Source organism: Pisolithus orientalis (assembly GCF_024613125.1).
Source record: "Pisolithus orientalis strain OTSU chromosome Unknown F5J12scaffold_60, whole genome shotgun sequence".
Lineage (NCBI taxonomy): Eukaryota > Fungi > Basidiomycota > Agaricomycetes > Boletales > Pisolithaceae > Pisolithus > Pisolithus orientalis.
In genome coordinates, this window is record NW_026260841.1 from 124,606 (window position 1) to 144,797 (window position 20,192).

Genomic DNA, 20,192 nt, shown 5'->3' on the forward strand with positions numbered 1-20,192 from the left:
CCTTCGTGTCCTCCCCCCAACTCCGTTGCCCGCAGCAGTCACCTCTGCCAGCCCACTCACATCGCTACTCCCTTTTTTTTCTTTCTTCAAGGTCGGTCGCTGATCTATCGATGTCTTCTGACCGGGCCAATGACCTTCGGGGATATGTGCAGATGTCGGCAGCACAGAATTTGCAGCAACATCCTATCTTCGTTCAAGCACAGAACAAGGTGAAATATTACACCAGCCAACTCGACAAGGAGGTCTGTCTGTCACTCTTTCTTCATTTTCGTCTCTCGCCGCTCACTCTTTTCTTTCATCTTTTTTTGTGGCTCTTGTTTCGGGCTTGATATGCTCGTACTATCGTTATGTGGCACGCACCCCCCCCAACACGCGGTATCCACGTTTCCTTTCTCTTCATACAGCTAACGAAGTACCCAGCCCTGACGACTATCGAGACCCGTACTCAAATCCCAAAATCCTACTTCGTTCTCTCCACCTTGCTCCTTCTCGCCATCTTTCACCTCATAACCCCGCTCGCCGCACCCGTCTCCTACGTCATGGGTTTCGCCCTCCCCGCCTATCTCTCGCTCAAGGCCCTCGAGTCCCCTGGCCACCAAGACGACGTCCAGTGGATCACTTACTGGGTCGTCTTCGCCTCGCTGGGATTCGTCGAGACCTTCGCTATGGGAGTGGTGCTGTATTACCTTCCGTGGTATTTCGTCCTTAAGACCGTGTTTTTGTTGTGGTTGCAGTTGCCAGCCTTCAGGGTGAGTTGCCGTCCGCCTCATTCAAATCTAACCGCCAACCATCGCCACAAATCATAGGGTGGATATGTCACCTACGCCCGCGTGATCAAACCTCTCCTTCTCAATTCCTGTGCGTCCTCGACGGCCGTTGCCACACCTGACACGCTCACGGGGGACTTAAGAGACCGGGTAAACACTGCATCTGCTGAGTAAAGTGTCGCTTTCGACAGGGAGTTTGATAATGACGATGAGGGATGTGTTGAAGGAGGATCGTTGAAGCGTTCGGTGATGGACCTGCAAGTGTACATGTCCATTCAATTTGCTAGTGGTATCTCTAGTTCTCGTATTTCTATCTCTCCCTCTTGGCCCTTCCCTGTCCTTGTTGCCTTGTGTTGTGCCTGATTTATGTATGTGCATGTGATTTCATCGGTTGTTTGCCGGTGTGGGTATGTCCGACGAGACTGACGATTAAGTAACCGCTACCCCTAATCAGCCCTCTGAACTCGTATGCACTTCCTCCTGTCGACCTTTACCTGCTCAATGACCCTAACACGAGCGCTAGGAAGGATGCCATCTACCTGTCCCAACCTCGATCGCAATTGAATCACGATGTTCCTCTCAAACCTCCACCCACCATCTTTCGCCAACATCACAGATCCTGGCGAGCGAGATTTTTTCGCCTCCGTATTGTGTCTTACCAGCGTCATGTCCTTGAAGCTCGTCTCCAACCCACAATTCCCTCTGCACATGCGATTGATATTGATCGGAAAATGCATTGACCGACGAGGATGTGCCATTGAATCACACAGCATTGCTTGGTGTCGGCTGGACATTACCAGGACACCTCGCGAGTTGTGGGGGTATTATACATACCTACATGTCGAAGGAGAACCGAAAGCGACCCTCTACAATCCGACCTGTGACATGCGAGGTTTCACATGAAACAGCATGAACGAATCAGATGACATACGTTAGCCTGACCATCCTTGCTAAGGAACAGCAGAGTCAATCCCGTTACAAATCCAGATCTTGTTCTGGTCTCTCGGTCGATATTCGATGCCACGGCTCTCGAACTCTGCTAGATACAACGTCCGATGGAGCTACACAGGGGCAAATGGAGAACTCACAAATTTTTCTGCCACCGTGAACTCGACTCTGCAGGACCGATGGCGGCAGTCATTCTGTCACAAGAAGTGGTCGTGCAAAGGGGTACTGATGCAGTCTGTAGACCCCTTCATCTGTTCCACGGAGGGAAGGTTGTAGATATAGGATACGTTTGAGGTAGGCTCTCGTGAACACGAAGAAATAACTAGCACAAACTTTACATGATTTCTTCAGGGTTTGGGCATCGATTGTTCTCATATAAAAGTCTGTTGGCCGTTGTCGTCAAGGTCGCAATCCAACTTGCAAGGCCTTAGTTACACCGGTTATTTAAGGAGATGGACGCCTTGATATCGATCAAGCTGTCGCTCATCGTTCTACCCTCATTCCACGACGATGGACTTCATGCTAATCCTTGGCATGCCTTAAGATCTGGGCTTTGGAGTATACAGAATCGTATTTACATTGACATGGCCCCCGGTTGTCGATACAGAAGCTAACGATCTTGCTGGTGATGCGGTGAGTCCAGTTCCTGCTCAGATTGAAACTACTCCCCAAGGTATTATTTTTGTGTTTGGTGAACGCCAAACTGTCTAATACCGAGACATAGCACCTACGTCTTCTGGACCCTCTTATTGCCTCGATTCTAGGATGGCTCAAGAATACATGAAAAACATCGAGCGCTATTGGATTCTGATCATGGGCAGAGCAAATGCTGGTAAAACTACCATCCTCCAAAGAGTCTGCAACTTTACGGATGAGCCAGAGATTTTCGATGGGAAGGGAAACAAGGTATAGTATGTCAGGGTCAGTGAAACCTGTCTAATGATATTCAGATAGAGGATGGAGTGGTGCAGGGCACCTTGACAGTAAGTGGCCATGTTGACTACTGGAAATTCATATTGAAGCAGAGTACTTTCAGTGTGGCCATTGTCAGAAAAATCTAGGTACCATTACATGCCATTGTACATAATTGTAATGGGGTGTTTTCGCTTCGGGCATGACAATGGGTTGCCATGGGGGGAGATCTAATTGACAATGGCTTTGTCATCCAAGGGGTCAACAATATAAAGCTTGGGGGTGTTATAACCATGTCTGGTAATGTCATGGTTATGGTGCCTGATGGTGATGTCATTGACATGCATGATTAAGCACGTGACACCATTGTCGAGTACACAACAGCATGCCAAGTACATACAATACTGCAGACACCATTACCATGCATGGCCATGCTTTGCCACCCATTATAATCTTCATGTTTTCATTTTTATTTTTCAGGTTCCTATTTTTGCTATTATTGAGAACCATGGATTCAAACAACTATGGGATTAACACACTACATGTATGAAATAATGTACTAGCAATGGTGCACAGCAAACACTGAGGTCACAAATGACAGTACTTCTATGCCCAACAATGGTTAGATGGAACTAACTGTGGTTGATTGAGAAAGCCACCTACCTCACTAAGCCTTGAGGGCTATCAGTGCACTGCAATGGTTTGGGGAGAGATGAACACCAGGCATGGACAGGCAAGGTGAGGGCATAGAGGGGGCAGGAGGTTGTGGGGCATCTAGGTATCAGAGGTGCAATACAGCAGGTGTGGGCATCAGAATGATGTTGCATGTGAGGAGGCAATGGGGTACATGTGGGGAGGGGGGGGGATGGCACTGTCTGCATAAAATAAAGTTCAGTGACCTGGGAGTGCAGTGTGCTGGTGGACTGACATGGGAATATAGACAAGGATGTCTATTAATCGATTCTGGTAGGGTCAATGACAGAGAAGAGCAAGCAGATTGGTTGCTGTTGCTGGAGATCTCAGCACCCTCAATGTGTCCTTAGTGACATGGAACTTAACTTGGGAGAACAAGGAATGAATTGGTAGGGTCATTGTCGATGGCAACAATGGTCATGTCTTAGTGCATGGTGGGGGCGCAGCGGAGGAAGCCAAGGAGGTGGATTCTGGCATAGAGTAAGATGGAGATGCCTCTGGAGTATCGGGAGGGAATGGAATATGAAGGCAGTGGAACGTATGCGGACTGTGGGAGGGGTACAACTGTGGTGAATGGGCATGGTCATGGTGAACAGGCATGGTCATGGTGAATGAGAATGGTTGTGGTGAATGGGCATGGTTGTGGTTGCAGACCAAGAGTATTAAAATTAAAATTAGCCGAAAAGAATCCTGACATAGACCAGTGTCTTATTATAGTAATCATCAAAGAATGGTAATATAATAATATAATATCATTGGCATAATCACGTCCAAAGGTCTCTATGTCGCACTGCAAATTAAATGTTGAGCAGGTCCTTGCCACATTGGACAGTAGTTTGATTGCACGATGAACCCCCAAGTACTATAATGTGGTGCTTGAACATAAATCCATCCCAAACTGCTGCCCCCAGCTTCAGATGACATCAAATAATTTAGAATCTTGTGTTTTGTGATGGTATTCGGGTCTGCAGTTTGCAAAATATTCTGAATGGCACACTCCAGGTCAACATTGCTTGGCACCACAGCTCCAAAGTCCATCTCATGTGTCATATAAGTTGTCGGGGGGTCTTGAGAGCATCTGTTGAGGTAGTATTCCAGCTTCACTCAAGGACACATATACGACATCACCATCGACAGAGGAGTATTGTGACCAGATTGCATACCAGCTAGGAGTACTGCAAAACTGCAAGGGAGCAGGTGATTGGGTACAAGGCTCGTAAAAGGTTTTGTGGTTGTACAGGGATGCAGTACAATCCTTCCTTGCAGAATTGGGTGGGGGGTACCCAAGAGCCAATGCTGTGATTGGATTCTCGGTCCCACAACTCATTTTCCTGCAAGATGTCAGTCCTTTATTGTCAAAGCAAATGGCGGGACGACACACATAGTCATTCCATGTTTTGAGGAGAATAGAGTGAGGATCAAACTTGCCTTCGTCCTAACACACAATAACAGCGATCAGCAACATAATGCATTCAAGATTAAGCCACCTACGTGAACGATGATCTTCTTTCCAGATTCTCCCAGTACAACACACATGGCACCCCATGAGAAATTGTCCATATGCCAAAATGAGTAGATTGGAAGCATGAATGAGAAAATCGGGATGGCCAAGATATAGAAATCCATCCATCCAACCATGTCCCACTTGTGATGCAGAATGAACACAAAGGCTTGCAAGCCATACACAGCAGCAATCATGACAAGGAAGATGAAGGGGATGGTACTGTGCTCGTAAATGACCAACACAATCAAGTAGACGATCTGTAATCTTATAAGCATCATCACGCTCCAAGGACAATGAATCAACCTACATATGCGACAGTGACAGACTGAATCAGCATTGATATGAGATCCATCATGACAATGAAACGCATGGAGAAGCAACAGAAACCACAAAGCTGATCCAGGAACATGAGTTCACCAAGATTATGAATGGTCAAGTTGATCCAATGATGAACATTGTGAGAGCAGAACCTTCTAATCGTCTGGAGCTGACCAGTCTCAGCATGAGCATCCCTGATAAATTGCAGTCTTGTACATCAGGAAAGTGTTTGAGCAATAGGGTTGTCAAATAATGATCTTCTCTGAGAAGCAGTAAGTTCTTCATGTGTAGGGTATTCGACACAGTTCTGGGAATAATCTTGGGTAATTTGGTTGGAGACATTGTGCATGTCTGGCATGTGCAGATGGAACAAGGTGAAACAACCAGGCAAGCAAGTGAGCGAGCTGAACAGACTCTCAAACGCCTTCGCCATGTGATGGGAGATGAAGTACTCGTACACCTAACGAACCACCCTCAGCCCTTGCACCAAACAAAGACATCACAGGGACTATACGCACCTGCATCATTGTCACAATCGACTGTTTGGCATTAGTGAGGGATGTTTCACTGCACATGCCAAGGACTTTCTTGTCATGAATCATTCTATGGCTGGTCAGTTTCCTCGAATCCCCTACCAAGCAGCACAACATGACTTACGCAGAAATGAGGCGGTTAAGTGCATATGGCTCTGCAGTCATATCTGCATCGACAGCAAATAGATACTCATAAAATGTTGGGTTGACGCCAATGACGTTCTTGATCTGGTGATACATCTCGAGCTCAAGGGGATTCATCAGCATATTGTAATGCACCTAAAAACCCACTGTTGGCACCCAAAAACTCATGTAAATGTGAACCAACATACCTTGTTCAAGAAATGCATGACTGCCATCTGTGAATCACGCTTACCATGATTTCCAGGATGTGACCTCTGTTGGCTTCCCAACCTTGACAACCACAAGGTAAGGCATGACATGTCCAGCACACTTGTACAGACCTGAGTACACTTTGGCCATATTATGCTGTCGGGCGCCCTTGCTGATTGATACAAAACTGAGCAGTTCAGGGTCCAAGTTTGGGTCAGCACCCAGAATATCAAGCACGATATGTGGTGTCAGGTGATCATTGCCAGATCCGACAATGTTCCTGTCGCACACGATGAGGATCAGTTTGCACTTATTGTCATACTTGAGCACAGCCAATGAATTGATCATATGCTGAAGTGATGCCTTGCCTTCAGTGTAACACGGAACTTGGCAAATCATGAACTTGTCATGGTCCTTGGGTGCACGAACAGCCCTGAAATTGATCGATGCAATGAATTTGAACCTGATGATGGAGACCATGAGAACTGAAAGGATGAGCAAGATATATTGCAAGAACAGACACTGAGGCAAATTTCGATTGTTGACCACACCGATCAAGAATAGATTGTGAAGACACGTCCTCTGGCTTTCGAGCATTGCAGAATCAAGTCCAAGACCATCCTTGAACTTCTTCATAAAATCCTTCCCAGAGTTGATCTTGAACAGATTGATGATGGTGGAACTCATGAATTGTGTGTCAATGCCTCTGCCTGCTTGTGTACCAGTGGGCATAATGACAGCAGGTGGTGTGAGTCGAAGTGTGGTTCAGTGGTGAAAACCAACCAAAACCAACACAAAAGACAACAAAAGCGAGTGGTGGTGTGCCTATGTGGTACCTAGATGGTAGAACCTGTTTTTTTTTTTGGGAGGGTTACTGTGAGCTACAACACTCAAAGATGAGTGCTGAGGGTTGGGGGTGCTCCTGACAAAGAGGGAGCAAGAATGTGATAGAAAGTGATAGGGTAGACTGCTATCAGCCTACAGAAGGATGGATGGTGACTTAATTCGATGTCCTAAGCTGTACTGAGCTCAGGGAGGGCTTGGAGCGAAGTATATGGATAATAGATGATAATAAGTGAAGTAGATGATAGCTAGACCCTTAATAAAGTCTCAACTATCAAAGCTGATGAATGATTTACTGAGAGATGATAAATTGTGAGCAAGAGGGGCTCTCTGATGTCTTCTTTTTTGCTACCTAAGTACAGTGACTTATATACAGTACAGGGGTGTTGCCTATGGAAAACAAGGTGCAAACACTTGGTAAGTGATTGGTAACTGATGAGTAAGGAATGTAAGCGATGGGTAATCATCTTGGAAAGCATTGGTAAGCATTGGTAAGGATAAGTAAGCCAAAAAGCAAAGAATCAGTAAGCAAAGTCAAAAGATTGGTAAGTATTGGCAATAGGTGAGTCAAAGACAGTCAGAATGTCAAAGTATGAGTCAAGCAATGTCAGGAACTGGGAAAGTGCACTGGAATTGCATTAGGGGGAGGCTGTGCATGTCACATCTTGAAGAGATTGCTTCTAGGCCAAAGTGGGATGACAGAGAGGCAGTGCTGATCTGATGCTGATATAGTACATCCAAAAGTGGACAGGGTGAGTCAGATGTCAACAGGGGTCAAGCCTTGGGGGTCTGTGGGGTGACAGGAGCATAGAGGATCGCAACTTTCCCCCCCAAACCATCCTCTCAGTGAAGCAAATAAAAACTTCATGAATGAGGCTCTGTTGGAAAAGAGGATGAAGGGGGAGCATCTTCTGCTGTATCTTGCAACAAGGAGGCAAGATGTGCATCATACTCATCATGGATGCAATCAGGGAGAGTGGAGAACAGTAGATTATACTGTAGCTGTCGCAATTTTGGAAGAATGACGGACGAGACTGGTATGAAGACGTTGCAGGGGGCAGGGAGGAAGGATCCATATGCTTCTTGGACTGGAGAAACTGAAATGACCACATAAGACCTTTCCAAGTGAATGACAGACCTGAGGCGACCAAAGAATGTCCTCCTGGAGGTCATACTGACAAAAAGAACATGCTGTCCAAGCTGGATGGGCTGAGAGGGGGCAGATGAGGGTGGGATGTACCAGGACACTTCAGGACGGAAGCTGGTAGGAACTCCTGGTAGATATATGTAGCCATGGTCCCTAGCAAAGGGGACAAGCGAAATGACTGATGTGGAGGCAGCCATATCAGAAGAATTAGCGAAATGAGTGTCTTTTGGAGGGAGTGCTGTAGAAACATGTGGAGTGTGCAAATCCTTTCCAATCTTGGAAGGTAGGATCACGTGGCTGAGCACTACAAGCGAGTGTGGGAATGGTTTCGGTGTCTGCAGAATTGGTGGAGATATGTCAAAAACCGGAATGCTGTACACAGGCGCTTAAGAATTTTATTGGCGCTTAACTTGTCTCCTCCTTTTTCCTTGGCATTGACAACCTGTTCTTGTGCAAGGGATGACTGCCAACATTGCTGGCTGTCCTTCTTTGCATGAGGGCTATGGTCTTCACCTCCATTCATCAGCTACATCCATGTCCACCTCACCAAACACCTTTGGTGTGTGACAGCGGGGCCTTTATCTGGACTACAACAAATGGTATTACTCCTACAGACATGTTCAAATGGTGAGTCTGCTCTTATTGCCATTCCGATTGGTTCTCCTGGCTGCCATTCTAACTTGGTATGCTCTACTGGTAGGTAACAGTGAGGTAAGATACCTCAACAATGTTGCACTGGTGTAAATGGTTAGTCAACATCATTTCTGTCTTTTGCCTCGTTGAACACCCTTCAAAAGGATCTGCTCGGTGCCAACATTTAGTACGAGGACCTCACCCCCGATTTTTTGCACACTGGTCATGGAACATCAGCTGCAACCTTGACTAGGTCTGTTTTACCAGTTTCCAGTGATGTCCGAGGATTTTACTCTAGATATCGACGCTGTGGGCCATGATAGCCTTGACAAGAATATCGATAATGATGAGGATGTCCTGCGCACAGCAAACCATGGGGCAGGCCAGAGGTGCAGGCACTAACTTGGACAGGGAACTCGATGAGGTGCGAAGGGTTATGGCTACCCCTGCACCGGATGCGAGCCCTGCTGAGTTGCACCAGGTATGCATTCTGACCTGCCTACGAAACTGAATATTACTGACTACCACTACTAGCCACTGGGCCAAGCGCAGGTCTCCTTCAATCGCCTACGAGAGGAACTAATAAAGATGAGGAACGAGCTAAATGAATTTAAGGCCAAGGTAGCACCCAGAGCACAATCCCAGGCCCTCAAGTTGATTGCTCAAGGCCCACTGGATGCCGCCATTGTCACCCTAGCAAAGAAGTATGCTTACTTTTATCACTTATGGGTCCCTAGCGGTGTCTTCCCTCTTCAGTGCATGCCCTCCTGACTTTGATTTACACTGATCCAATACATTATCAAAGCTCCTGAGTCCAAGGCCATTGCTAATGGTGCCGAACTTTACCTTATGGTTCCCCCTGAGCTTCAGGCTCAGACTATGAAGTATGAACACTTCGAGCAACTCATAAGTGAAGAATACCTAATCCAGCAAACAATTGCTAACTATTGCTTCTCACAGTTCACATCTATGGTGAATGGTGAACTGTGGCAACATTCTTAAACCTGTCAAGGACTCCGTCACACAACTCTTTGCTCATTTGAGTCCAGGACTGGATCCTGGTGGCACTCGGTGACTGGAGAAAGAGAACTGGACAATCCTGCCTTTTGTCACTCCTCAAGCGAAACCCAGCGAAACCATGATGAGGCATATACACCACTCGCACCAATCCTTTTTGAAGACCCATCAGCAATGAATGTCTCTGGCCTCTTCAAAAACAAGGCGCTCACTCAGGTAAACCACTTCCTGGCTGAATGTATTGGACATGCTCACAGCTGATTGTCTTGTTATATTAGATTGCATGTGTGTTGCACTTCGGAAAAGGTGTCCTGACAGGCAAGAAAAAAGGTGGTCCACCTGGCAGGGGTCAGAAATTGAAGGCAACAACAATGCCAGAGGGCATCATCACAATTTGTTGTACATTTGTGAGTCAAATTACATCCTACCTGTGCTGACAGCCACCCACTCATCATACATTGCTAGGCCCGCTTCCTGCTCTCTGGGGATGATGAATTCTCATCTACTGGTAGTCAAACTGGAATTTCATATGAGAAGGACTTCGAATTCTATATAGAGCTGCTCCAAAAACAAGAGAACAAGAAGTGGGCTTTGGGGATCTTTGAGCACTTTGATAATGCCATCTTTGGCGCAAACCAACGTGATGGATCCCAACAACCACCTCCTGAAGCTGAAGATTCTGTTGAGGCACCGAGAAGCTGGGAAGATGATATCTTGGCACAACTTGGAGGTGTCAGCAGGACTGCAGAGGTAAACTCAAACCCTCCCACTGTCCCCATCACCAGCCAGTCAGCTACACACCCTTCCATTCTCACCAGCACCATTCAAGCTGAAGACTTCCCTCCTCAGATACATACGAACTCGCTTGGTGCCACCAGCACTGCCTGGGGGAATGGCACTTCCATCTCCGGTGCTATTCAGCCAAATACAAACCTTAGTATTTCTGTTCTAGAGGCTGGGACCGTCTCTCCTTCACAGTCAGTGATTGTGTTCGGCAACCAGTTCAGAACTCTCCCTTCCCCTCTCCACTCTTTCTCTTGGCAGGCTCCCAACCATCTGTTTCAACCCATCTGAATCCTCTCGACCCCCTTGTTGTTGTGCCAGCCTTAGTGAGTGGCCATTCCTCCAAGGCCACTAAGAAAGGCAAGAAAGCAACCCAAGGACAGGCTAAGGCAATGGAGGAAGGCATCGGGGCTGTTCCAGCAAGGGTTACCTGCATTACTAGACAAAAGAAATAGTGATACCTCCACTACAGCTCATATAACATTTCACACATACTGACTATTGTGGTGATACATAGTTTCTTTCAATTGCATGTCCGCTGATCTACCCTGAACATGCAGACTAAGTGAGGCTCAAGAATGCTAATTATGTAACCGTCTCCGAACAGCACCTTTGAATGGTTCAGATGGACCTGACTTCGCAGTGGTCAGTATATGTCAAGCTCATCAATCTTGAGGAGTAAGGATGGTTCAGGTCCATTCATCATCAGACATGAAAGGCGAGCCTGAGGTAATGTTGACAGAATGGGGTCACTCCGCCCATATTACCCAGTTGACTGGCCACTCAGTTGCCATTAGCTGATGGCATGCGAGTGGGAAGAAAGCCCAGTACATTTTGTGAGGTGCTGCAGGGGCGGCGTGACTTACCCCACAAATGAAGGACCTGCTGCACCCCAGAGAAGATCGTTTTCCGACAACCCTGTTGCCAAACACTTCATAATGTACAAGGCACAATTTATCAGAGATGCTCATGCCAAGATGGTCACTCTGGATGATTAGAAGGTTCTGCTTAGCTCGCAACCTCATCGTCATATCAACTTGACCACTCATAACCTCAGTGGACTCACACCCTCAGATCAGCACTGCAGCCTCTGTTCGTCGCAATGGATCTCATATCAACGCTAATTCAGCTTGTTACTGTCACTGTGTATGTTTTCATCATTACTATGCTGGGGTTGGTCTTCTGACCTACTCAGTATGCATTCAGCACATCTGAACTGGCATTCGCATTCATATCAAAACAATCCGAATAACGTTTATATGTTGAATCGAGGAGGGGTCTTTGATTTGACTGCCATGGCAGCGACACATCAGCAGTGTCTTTAGCATGGTGTCGACCAAGTCTGTCCTCCAGTATGGTGGCATGGCTTCAGATGTGATTTTCCCTGTGCAGGGTATCTTAGTGTGGTCTCCTCCGATGTAAAGACATAGGCGAGCATGCTATGTAACAGCATCTCAGGTTCTGTGAGCCCCTGGGTGATGCTCGACTCCACCAACAACACCAACCCCAATGCTCAGTACCACAACTTCCATGCTTTTACCAATGACTCTTGCCCAAACTGGTATTTCAAGAGCATGACGATCATGCAGTGGAATAATTGCATTGGGTATGTCGGGTACATGCCTTCAGAGATTAAGGATATGGCCAATAGTGGATCATTGGTCGGGATCCTCGATGGGTTGATCTATGATTTAACCATGTATCTCAGCTATCCGCTGTCACACACCAAAGGTGTTTGGTGAGGTGGACATGGATGTAGCTGATGAATGGAGGTGAAGACCATAGCCCTCATGCGAAGGACAGCCAGCAATGTCGGCAGTCATCCCTCGCACAAGAACAGGTTGTCAATGCCAAGGAAAAAGGAGGAGGCGAGTTAAGCACCAATAAAATTCTTAAGCGCCATGTACAGCATTCCATGTTTTCGACTGTATCTCCACCAATTCCTGCAGACACCGAAACCATTCCCACACTCGCTTGTAGTGCTCAATACCTTCCAAGATTGGAAAGGATTTGTGCACTCCACACGTTTCTACAGCACTCCCTCCAAAAGACACTCATTTCGCTAATTCTTCTGATATGGCTGCCTCCACATCAGTCATTTTGCTTGTCCCCTTTGCTAGGGACCATGGCTACATATATCTACCAGGAGTTCCTACCAGCTTCCATCCTGAAGCGTCCTGGTACATCCCACCCTCATCTGCCCCCTCTCAGCCCATCCAGCTTGGACAGTGTGTTCTTTTTGTCAGTATGACCTCCAGGAGGACGTTCTTTGGTCACCTCAGGTCTGTCATTCGCTTGGAAAGGTCTTATGTGGTCATTTCAGTTTCTCCAGTCCAAGAAGCATATGGATCCTTCCTCCCTGTCCCCTGCAACGTCTTCATACCAGTCTCATCCGTCATTCTTCCAAAATTGTGACAGCTACGGTATAATCTACTGTTCTCCACTCTCCCTGATCGCATCCATGACGAGTATGATGCACATCTTGCCTCCTTGTTGCAAGATACAGCAGAAGATGCTCCCCCTTCATCCTCTCTTCCAACAGAGCCTCATTCATGAAGTTTTTATTTGCTTCACTGAGAGGATGGTTTGGGGGGGAAAGTTGCGATCCCCTATGCTCCTGTCACCCCACAGACCCCCAAGGCTTGACCCCTGTTGACATCTGACTCACCCTGTCCACTTTTGGATGTACTATATCGGCATCAGATCAGCACTGCCTCTCTGTCATCCCACTTTGGCCTAGAAGCGATCTCTTCAAGATGTGACATGCACAGCCTCCCCCTAATGCAATTCCAGTGCACTTTCCCAGTTCCTGACATTGCTTGACTCATACTTTGACATTCTGACTGTCTTTGACTCACCTATTGCCAATACTTACCAATCTTTTGACTTTGCTTACTGATTCTTCACTTTTTGGCTTACTTATCCTTACCAATGCTTACCAATGCTTTCCAAGATGATTACCCATCACTTACATTCCTTACTCATCAGTTACCAATCGCTTACCAAGTGTTTGCACCTTGTTTTCCATAGGCAACACCCCTGTACTGTATATAAGTCACTGTACTTAGGTAGCAAAAAAGAAGACATCAGAGAGCCCCTCTTGCTCGCAATTTATCATCTCTCAGTAAATCATTCATCAGCTTCGATAGTTGAGACTTTATTAAGGGTCTAGCTATCATCTACTTCGCTTATTATCATCTATCATCCATATACTTCGCTCCAAGCCCTCCCTGAGCTCAGTACAGCTTAGGACATCGAATTAAGTCACCATCCATCCTTCTGTAGGCTGACAGCAGTCTACCCTATCACTTTCTATCACATTCTTGCTCCCTCTTTGTCAGGAGCACCCCCAACCCTCAGCACTCATCTTTGAGTGTTGTAGCTCGCAGAAACCCTCCCAAAAAAAAAAACAGGTTCTACCATCTAGGTACCGCATAGGCACACCACCACTCACTTTTGTTGTCTTTTGTGTTGGTTTTGGTTGGTTTTCACCACTGAACCACACTTTGACTCACACCGCCACTGCCACTTTGATGTTATTGAGTTGACATGATGTCAGTAAACATGCAATATTATGACTCAAGAGATCGGAATTAGTAACTCAAAACATAGTGACAACAATTTGAAGGATAAACTGTATCATTGTTAGAGATCCAGTGAGAGATTCAGAATATGCTAGCACAGAGCATTGGTATGAGGAAAAGAGAGCAGCTATCTAAAGTATGATATAACGTTTCCTTACTCCTGGTCTAGATGATGCCCGTTCCACTTGTTGACGTGACAAAACATGTCTCCATCGATGTGCTCCACCACAAAATATTTGTCTTTATATTTGGGGTCAGGGTACAGCAACGCTCCCCTAACAATGGACTGGATGGGGATGAATATTGACACTGTGTGGGGATGTGCTTTAATGTGTGCGAGCCTGAAGGCATTGTCAAAGGAGCTGCGAGCCACATTGATGTTGGCTGTATAGGGGCAAATGAGAGCAAATTGATAGGTGCTGAAGTCAGGAATATTGCATGAAAACATGAATACCAAGTGAGCAAAAGCAATCTCACTATGCAAAAGCTGAAAGAGGACAGTGTCATAACGAGGCTTGCCGTGGAACGAAGGGTTGCACCATAGGTAGTTGGTAGCTTGCCACCAGTCCATCCTTGATTTGTAATTGACCTTGAGGTAAGCATGTTCCTGCAACTACATGTGTAGGTCATTGTGAGATGGGGTAATGACTACTATGCAACATGGTGAAATGTACCTGGAACATTTTGGCAAATGAGATATTTTTCCAAGAATTCTGGTTGCGATTGAGGTAGATAGGAAGGCACTGATTGATGAACCAAGTAAACTTCTGATGGAAACCTTGGAATTCTTGCTGTGAAGCATGATCATGAATGATCGATTGAATGCTCTTCAGTGACTGCAGTGAACCGAGCTTAACATGCTCACTGAAACTCATGAGGACATCCTCATCACCCCCGCTGTCAATATCATCATCATCATGATCTTGCTGTGTATGATTGGCTTCAGCATCCACCTGGTTCCTAATTAGTTTCATGGCTAAGTGGTGGTGGTCGACATGAAGGACCTATGTGACTTCAGGTCAGCAGGACTGAGTGAGATGAGAAGAGCAGAAGCTGGATGCACCTGAATGGCAATGTCCTTACCATTTGAGCAGTCCTGATATGCATCTTTAAGTGAGCTGTGCATTTTCTTGTTGGGCCGAGTGCTGTAGTTATGGGCTGCTCCTTTATTCCAAATGTCCCACATGACATGTTTCCAAAGATGGACCTTTGGAAAATTCCAGTCCGTTTTGAGGTGTTCTGCTAGCTCACCATTAGCCACATGGGAGACATACTCCTAGGTCAGAGCAGGGGATCAACAGTCAACTCAAACAGCAAGGAAATATCACATACCTTTAGCTCACTCCCGAAAACCAACTGCTCCCTCTCTATCAATTCAAGGGTCTTGTCAGTGTGCACATCCAGCCCAATGAGACTGTCCAATTCTAAGTAGCTGCGGAGCATCTGTAGGAGCTGGTAGCCTTCACAGCTTATGTCGTTTGTCAGAATATTCAAAGCAGCATAGAAGGTTTGCTTGTGAGTTCATTAGCTTATACCAGGAAGTCAAAAGAAGAATCTCACCCGTGCGAGATCTTGGAGTTTGTTCCCATCAGCATAGCTTACATGTAGGATGCCATTGAAGTGTGCCAAACCTTGCCAGCTTGGAAATGCTGCAAGCCTGCATTCAATTTAGGATTAGGATGTCTTAGCGAAGTAAATAGAGGGTAGTACATACTGCTCCTCAAGTTGTGCTGCATACTTACATGGTAATTTGCTTAAAAGAATCTTGAGTTCTTCGAGTAAGTGGTGCCCAAAAAGACCATCATGCAGAGCATGGAGGCAGTCAAAGCTCACAGCTTCCTCCGGCTCCGAGTTCTCAACCTTCCAGAAAATGTTCTTGTGATTTGGTTACGTGGTTGGCAAGAGTCACTAATAAATACAAAACTCACCGCAACTGGCCAAAGCCCAAGGGCTTTGAGGATCGGTTCACTGGCTGACTTCTTTTCCTGATAGATGGTGAGGGCTTCTTTTGCCTGTCTTATGGTACATGTTGGAAATGATTTGGCAAGCTGGGATAAATCCTCAAGGGGAACCAAACAAACTGGGCATGGATGTTTACTCTTCGTGCCTCGAATTAGGCTCATCATGCATCTAATGTCAACATAGTTATTAGTATGTCAATGCACACTTGTAGTGCCCTCAACTTACTGTTCTTCATAATCAGCAGATAAGATGAGAATCAAGGGAAAGAGCCACTGAGTGATCTTCTCATAGCACTCATATTTGTATCCTAGCTTTGAGAGTTTGGCAAGTCTATCAATGATACAAAGGAATGCTTCATGCCAAATAACGTGTTTGTAATTGGTGTAGCCAGTCTTCCCCTCTTCTTTGGCAGACTCGGGAACCTTGCATAATATACATGAGCAAGGACACTGAAGCCTGCACTCAGTAACTTACAATAGGCAACCAGCTGATGACACATCCACCACCAAAGCACTCTCCATTCCTGATGTTCATGGGCAGATTTCCACAACGAGCTATGACAGGATAACCCTTGACAGTTCCATGGGAACTTAGACGTGTTCAGTCGGTATATAGGATAAAAGCAGATGGGGCCACATTTTCAACCTGAGGTAAACAAGACTAGAAGCAAGTGCAAGTTAAACATGGTATATACAAAGTATACAGGTTATTACAACATACTTGAATGTCCCACCAGCGATCACCAGTCCATGGTTCTGAGTAGAATCTCTCATACTCATGGCCATTATGTCAGAAGACCCATTGGGCATCCCAGATGAAGTGAGATGCAAGGAGGGGGTTCAATAAGAGATCAAGAGCCCACTCCCATAATGAACATGCATAAACTGGGAATGTTAAGTTCTCTCCTTTATAAGGTGCAGTCATGTTGTGTCGTGTAAACTAGAGTAGAAGCTTGTGGATGAATGCACAGAAGCTCATGGTGTATGAAGAGAAAGAACGTACCAGTGTCACCTGCATGGCCACCCTGTCCCATGCACGTTGAAGGTCAACATCATTCCACAAGGTAACATTTGCCTTTCCTTGGACGATGCATGAAATGAGGGAAAGCAGCCCATTGATCTGTGACACATTGAGGCCCACTTGCAATGCTATTTCAGCAAACAAGTAGTCACCCTCCTTGATAAATGGGCACCATGGGTGTGGATCAGGGGCCATCGTAGCAGTAGCACACTGACCAAATTCTTCTTGTGACTGGAAAAGCGATGGGGTATTGCTGCAGGGATGGAACTCAGTCTTGAAGTCAGCAGGCGGCTGTTCAGGGGATGGCATTCAGTCACTGCCATTACTTGCCATGGAGACATTTGATTGATCTATTCATATCAAGCATGTATGTACTTAGTATGGCACACTTGGAAACCAGGTAGTGCTGAGTTCATGCACTCACCACTTTGTGCAGTGGGATCTCCATGAGGCTCCCACACGTCCTGATCAACAAAATCCATGCATCCCAAGTGAGAAATGTTGGGAGCTGTAAAGAAAACAGCCTTAAGTGCAGGTATATCATAGGTTGAATGAAATGTACTTGGCAATCCATCATTATCTTCATTAAGCGTGTGGGCTACTTGAGAAGGGCCTGCCTGCGTGATGTGTGTGTGCACTGTCGAGTATGCAGATGTGACCAATGCTACCCTCAATTCCTCAGCTGAGAATGATACACAGCAAAAACTGGATGCACCTCGCACCTTTTCCCTCCCATATTCCTTAGTAGCATCTATTCATTGTATTTCCCTTGTTTGATGAGCCACACAGTGTGTCACATGGCTCTTGATGCCCTGAGGTTTGAATAGTTTTCTGCAGATTTGGCACTTCGATGTTTTTGAAAGTGTTTTCTCTGAATAGTTATATTTTGCATGACAAATGGGGGCCATTTCCAAAATGCTGAAGACGAAGGGATTGCAGTGGTTCAGGAAAAAGGGCAGGGGATCGTGAGGATTAAAGTATGTACCAACAACATGCAGTGCAAGCCACCATGTTGCAATGCCACTGTGATGATCTTACAGCAATCTTACCCTGAAGATAATGGAACTTGTTGATTATCATATCTCGGTTGCATTGCCAGAACATTATGATGATCATTATTAAGCAGGAGAGGGGTTTCATAATGTGTATTACAATTTGTCATCATTGTCATGACCCTAAACATTTTTGTGACAATCATAACATTGAGCATGAGTTGGTATTTTGGAGCAACCTGGGTTTTGTATTCCATGACTCCTGTGTGTTCAAAGCAGGAAGTGCACAGCAGTTTGACCTCACAGAAATCTATAACGAGATCTTAGTCGAGTGCGTGAGTGGCAAACATCTATATTTGCATTACCTATAACAAGATCTAAGGTAACGACATGAGCACAAAGTACATGAACATGGAACAAGACACTATACCCACCTCAGTTGAGTGCATGAGCAGCAAATGTCTGAGGTGGTGTTACTACAGTAGCAAGTTAAGTATGCTATATGAAACAAAAGGGGTGAGACATGGGTGTTGAACCCAGTGTTGAAACTACAAGCATGGTCATAGCGCAAGTCCTTGTACCATTAATTTATACATATGAAACATTTGAAGACAATAAAACAAAAGTTACCATGCTGTATTGTCAGTGCTCGAGAATGACTAAGTATTGTGGTCTTGTAGACCCATAAACGGGAAGTGTTTCCCATGGTAAGGAAAAGTAGTGTCAATTAATGAATGAAGACTACGAGCGACTTGCCAAATCTAACACTCCCCCTCAAGTCAGACGTAGGCCAAGTTCAACCATGAAATGCTTCACCTTCGGAGACAGCAGCACCTTTGTTAATGTATTGGTGATCATGTCTGTGGTCAGGCAATATATGAGGTGAATTTTGCCATTCTCTACGACCCAGCGAATGAAGTGAAAACGGATATTGATGTGTTTGGTGCATGCATGATACTGGTGGTCTTTGGTGAGCATGATGGCTGATTAATTATTGGAAAACAACGTGGTTGGCTCGACGAATGGCTGAAAAAGCTCTCTGATGAGCAACTGAAGCCACAAGGCCTCCTTGGCTGCATGTGTGGCTGCCACATATTTGCTCTCAGTCATTGAGAGCGAGACAATTTCCTGTCTTTTAGAAGACCACGACACCTCTCCACCGTCTATTAGAAAAGCATACCCTGAGACCACTGTGAGTCAAAGTGAGGTTCAGTGGTGAAAACCAACCAAAACCAACACAAAAGACAATGAAAGTGAGTGGTGGTGTGCCTATGTGGTACCCAGATGGTAGAACCTGTTCTTTGTACAACACTCAAAGATGAGTGCTGAGGGTTGGGGGTGCTCCTGACAAAGAGGAAGCAAGAATGTGATAGAAAGCGATAGGGTAGACTGCTATCAGCCTACAGAAGGATGGATGGTGACTTAATTCGATGTCCTAAGCTGTACTGAGCTCAGGGAGGGCTTGGAGCGAAGTATATGGATAATAGATGATAATAAGCGAAGTAGATGATAGCTAGACCCTTAATAAAGTCTCAACTATCGAAGCTGATGAATGATTTACTGAGAGATGATAAATTGCGAGCAAGAGGGGCTCTCTGATGTCTTCTTTTTTGCTACCTAAGTACAGTGACTTATATACAATACAGGGGCGTTGCCTATGGAAAACAAGGTGCAAACACTTGGTAAGCGATTGGTAACTGATGAGTAAGGAATGTAAGCGATGGGTAATTGTCTTGGAAAGCATTGGTAAGCATTGGTAAGGATAAGTAAGCCAAAAAGCGAAGAATCAGTAAGCAAAGTCAAAAGATTGGTAAGTATTGGCAATAGGTGAGTCAAAGACAGTCAGAATGTCACAGTATGAGTCAAGCAATGTCAGGAACTGGGAAAGTGCACTCTAGGCCAAAGTGGGATGACAGAGAGGCAGCGCTGATCTGATGCCAATATAGTACATCCAAAAGCGGACAGGGTGAGTCAGATGTCAACAGGGGTCAAGCTTTGGGGGTCTGTGGGGTGACAGGAGCATAGGGGATCGCAACTTTCCCCCCCAAACCATCCTCTCAGTGAAGCAAATAAAAACTTCATGAATGAGGCTCTGTTGGAAGAGAGGATGAAGGGGGAGCATCTTCTGCTGTATCTTGCAACAAGGAGGCAAGATGTGCATCATACTCATCATGGATGCGATCAGGGAGAGTGGAGAACAGTA

The 20,192-nt window shown here is 45.8% G+C and overlaps 4 protein-coding genes across 4 annotated transcripts; 2 read left to right on the plus strand and 2 right to left on the minus strand.

Moving 5' to 3' along the window:
• Positions 1–5: 5 nt before the first annotated feature.
• F5J12DRAFT_863491 (TB2/DP1, HVA22 family-domain-containing protein) lies at positions 6–1,157 on the plus strand. The gene is made up of 4 exons (XM_051746972.1): positions 6–91; positions 153–242; positions 405–749; positions 807–1,157. Exons 2-4 carry the CDS (start codon positions 153–155, stop codon positions 939–941), a joined length of 570 nt encoding a protein of 189 aa, XP_051595171.1. The 5' UTR covers positions 6–91; the 3' UTR covers positions 942–1,157.
• Positions 1,158–4,775: 3,618 nt separating this feature from the next.
• On the minus strand, positions 4,776–6,740 carry F5J12DRAFT_968623 (chitin synthase-domain-containing protein; the record flags this gene model as incomplete). Its single annotated transcript, XM_051750043.1, has 9 exons — positions 4,776–5,081; positions 5,132–5,311; positions 5,359–5,421; positions 5,444–5,602; positions 5,661–5,745; positions 5,800–5,954; positions 6,008–6,046; positions 6,072–6,493; positions 6,530–6,740. The coding sequence occupies 9 exons, from the start codon at positions 6,738–6,740 to the stop codon at positions 4,776–4,778; spliced, it is 1,620 nt and encodes a 539-aa protein (XP_051595172.1).
• A 2,264-nt stretch (positions 6,741–9,004) lies between these two features.
• F5J12DRAFT_786577 (uncharacterized protein) lies at positions 9,005–10,886 on the plus strand (the record flags this gene model as incomplete). Its single annotated transcript, XM_051743474.1, has 9 exons — positions 9,005–9,112; positions 9,166–9,370; positions 9,437–9,541; positions 9,592–9,610; positions 9,681–9,864; positions 9,927–10,055; positions 10,114–10,585; positions 10,693–10,757; positions 10,779–10,886. 9 exons carry the CDS (start codon positions 9,005–9,007, stop codon positions 10,884–10,886), a joined length of 1,395 nt encoding a protein of 464 aa, XP_051595173.1.
• Positions 10,887–14,169: 3,283 nt separating this feature from the next.
• F5J12DRAFT_907606 (uncharacterized protein) lies at positions 14,170–18,246 on the minus strand (the record flags this gene model as incomplete). The annotated part of the gene is made up of 13 exons (XM_051748954.1): positions 14,170–14,628; positions 14,690–15,019; positions 15,079–15,261; positions 15,348–15,527; positions 15,576–15,672; positions 15,730–15,890; positions 15,944–16,145; positions 16,203–16,399; positions 16,452–16,547; positions 16,698–16,751; positions 16,776–16,916; positions 17,046–17,264; positions 18,229–18,246. 13 exons carry the CDS (start codon positions 18,244–18,246, stop codon positions 14,170–14,172), a joined length of 2,337 nt encoding a protein of 778 aa, XP_051595174.1.
• Between the last annotated feature and the right edge of the window lie 1,946 nt (positions 18,247–20,192).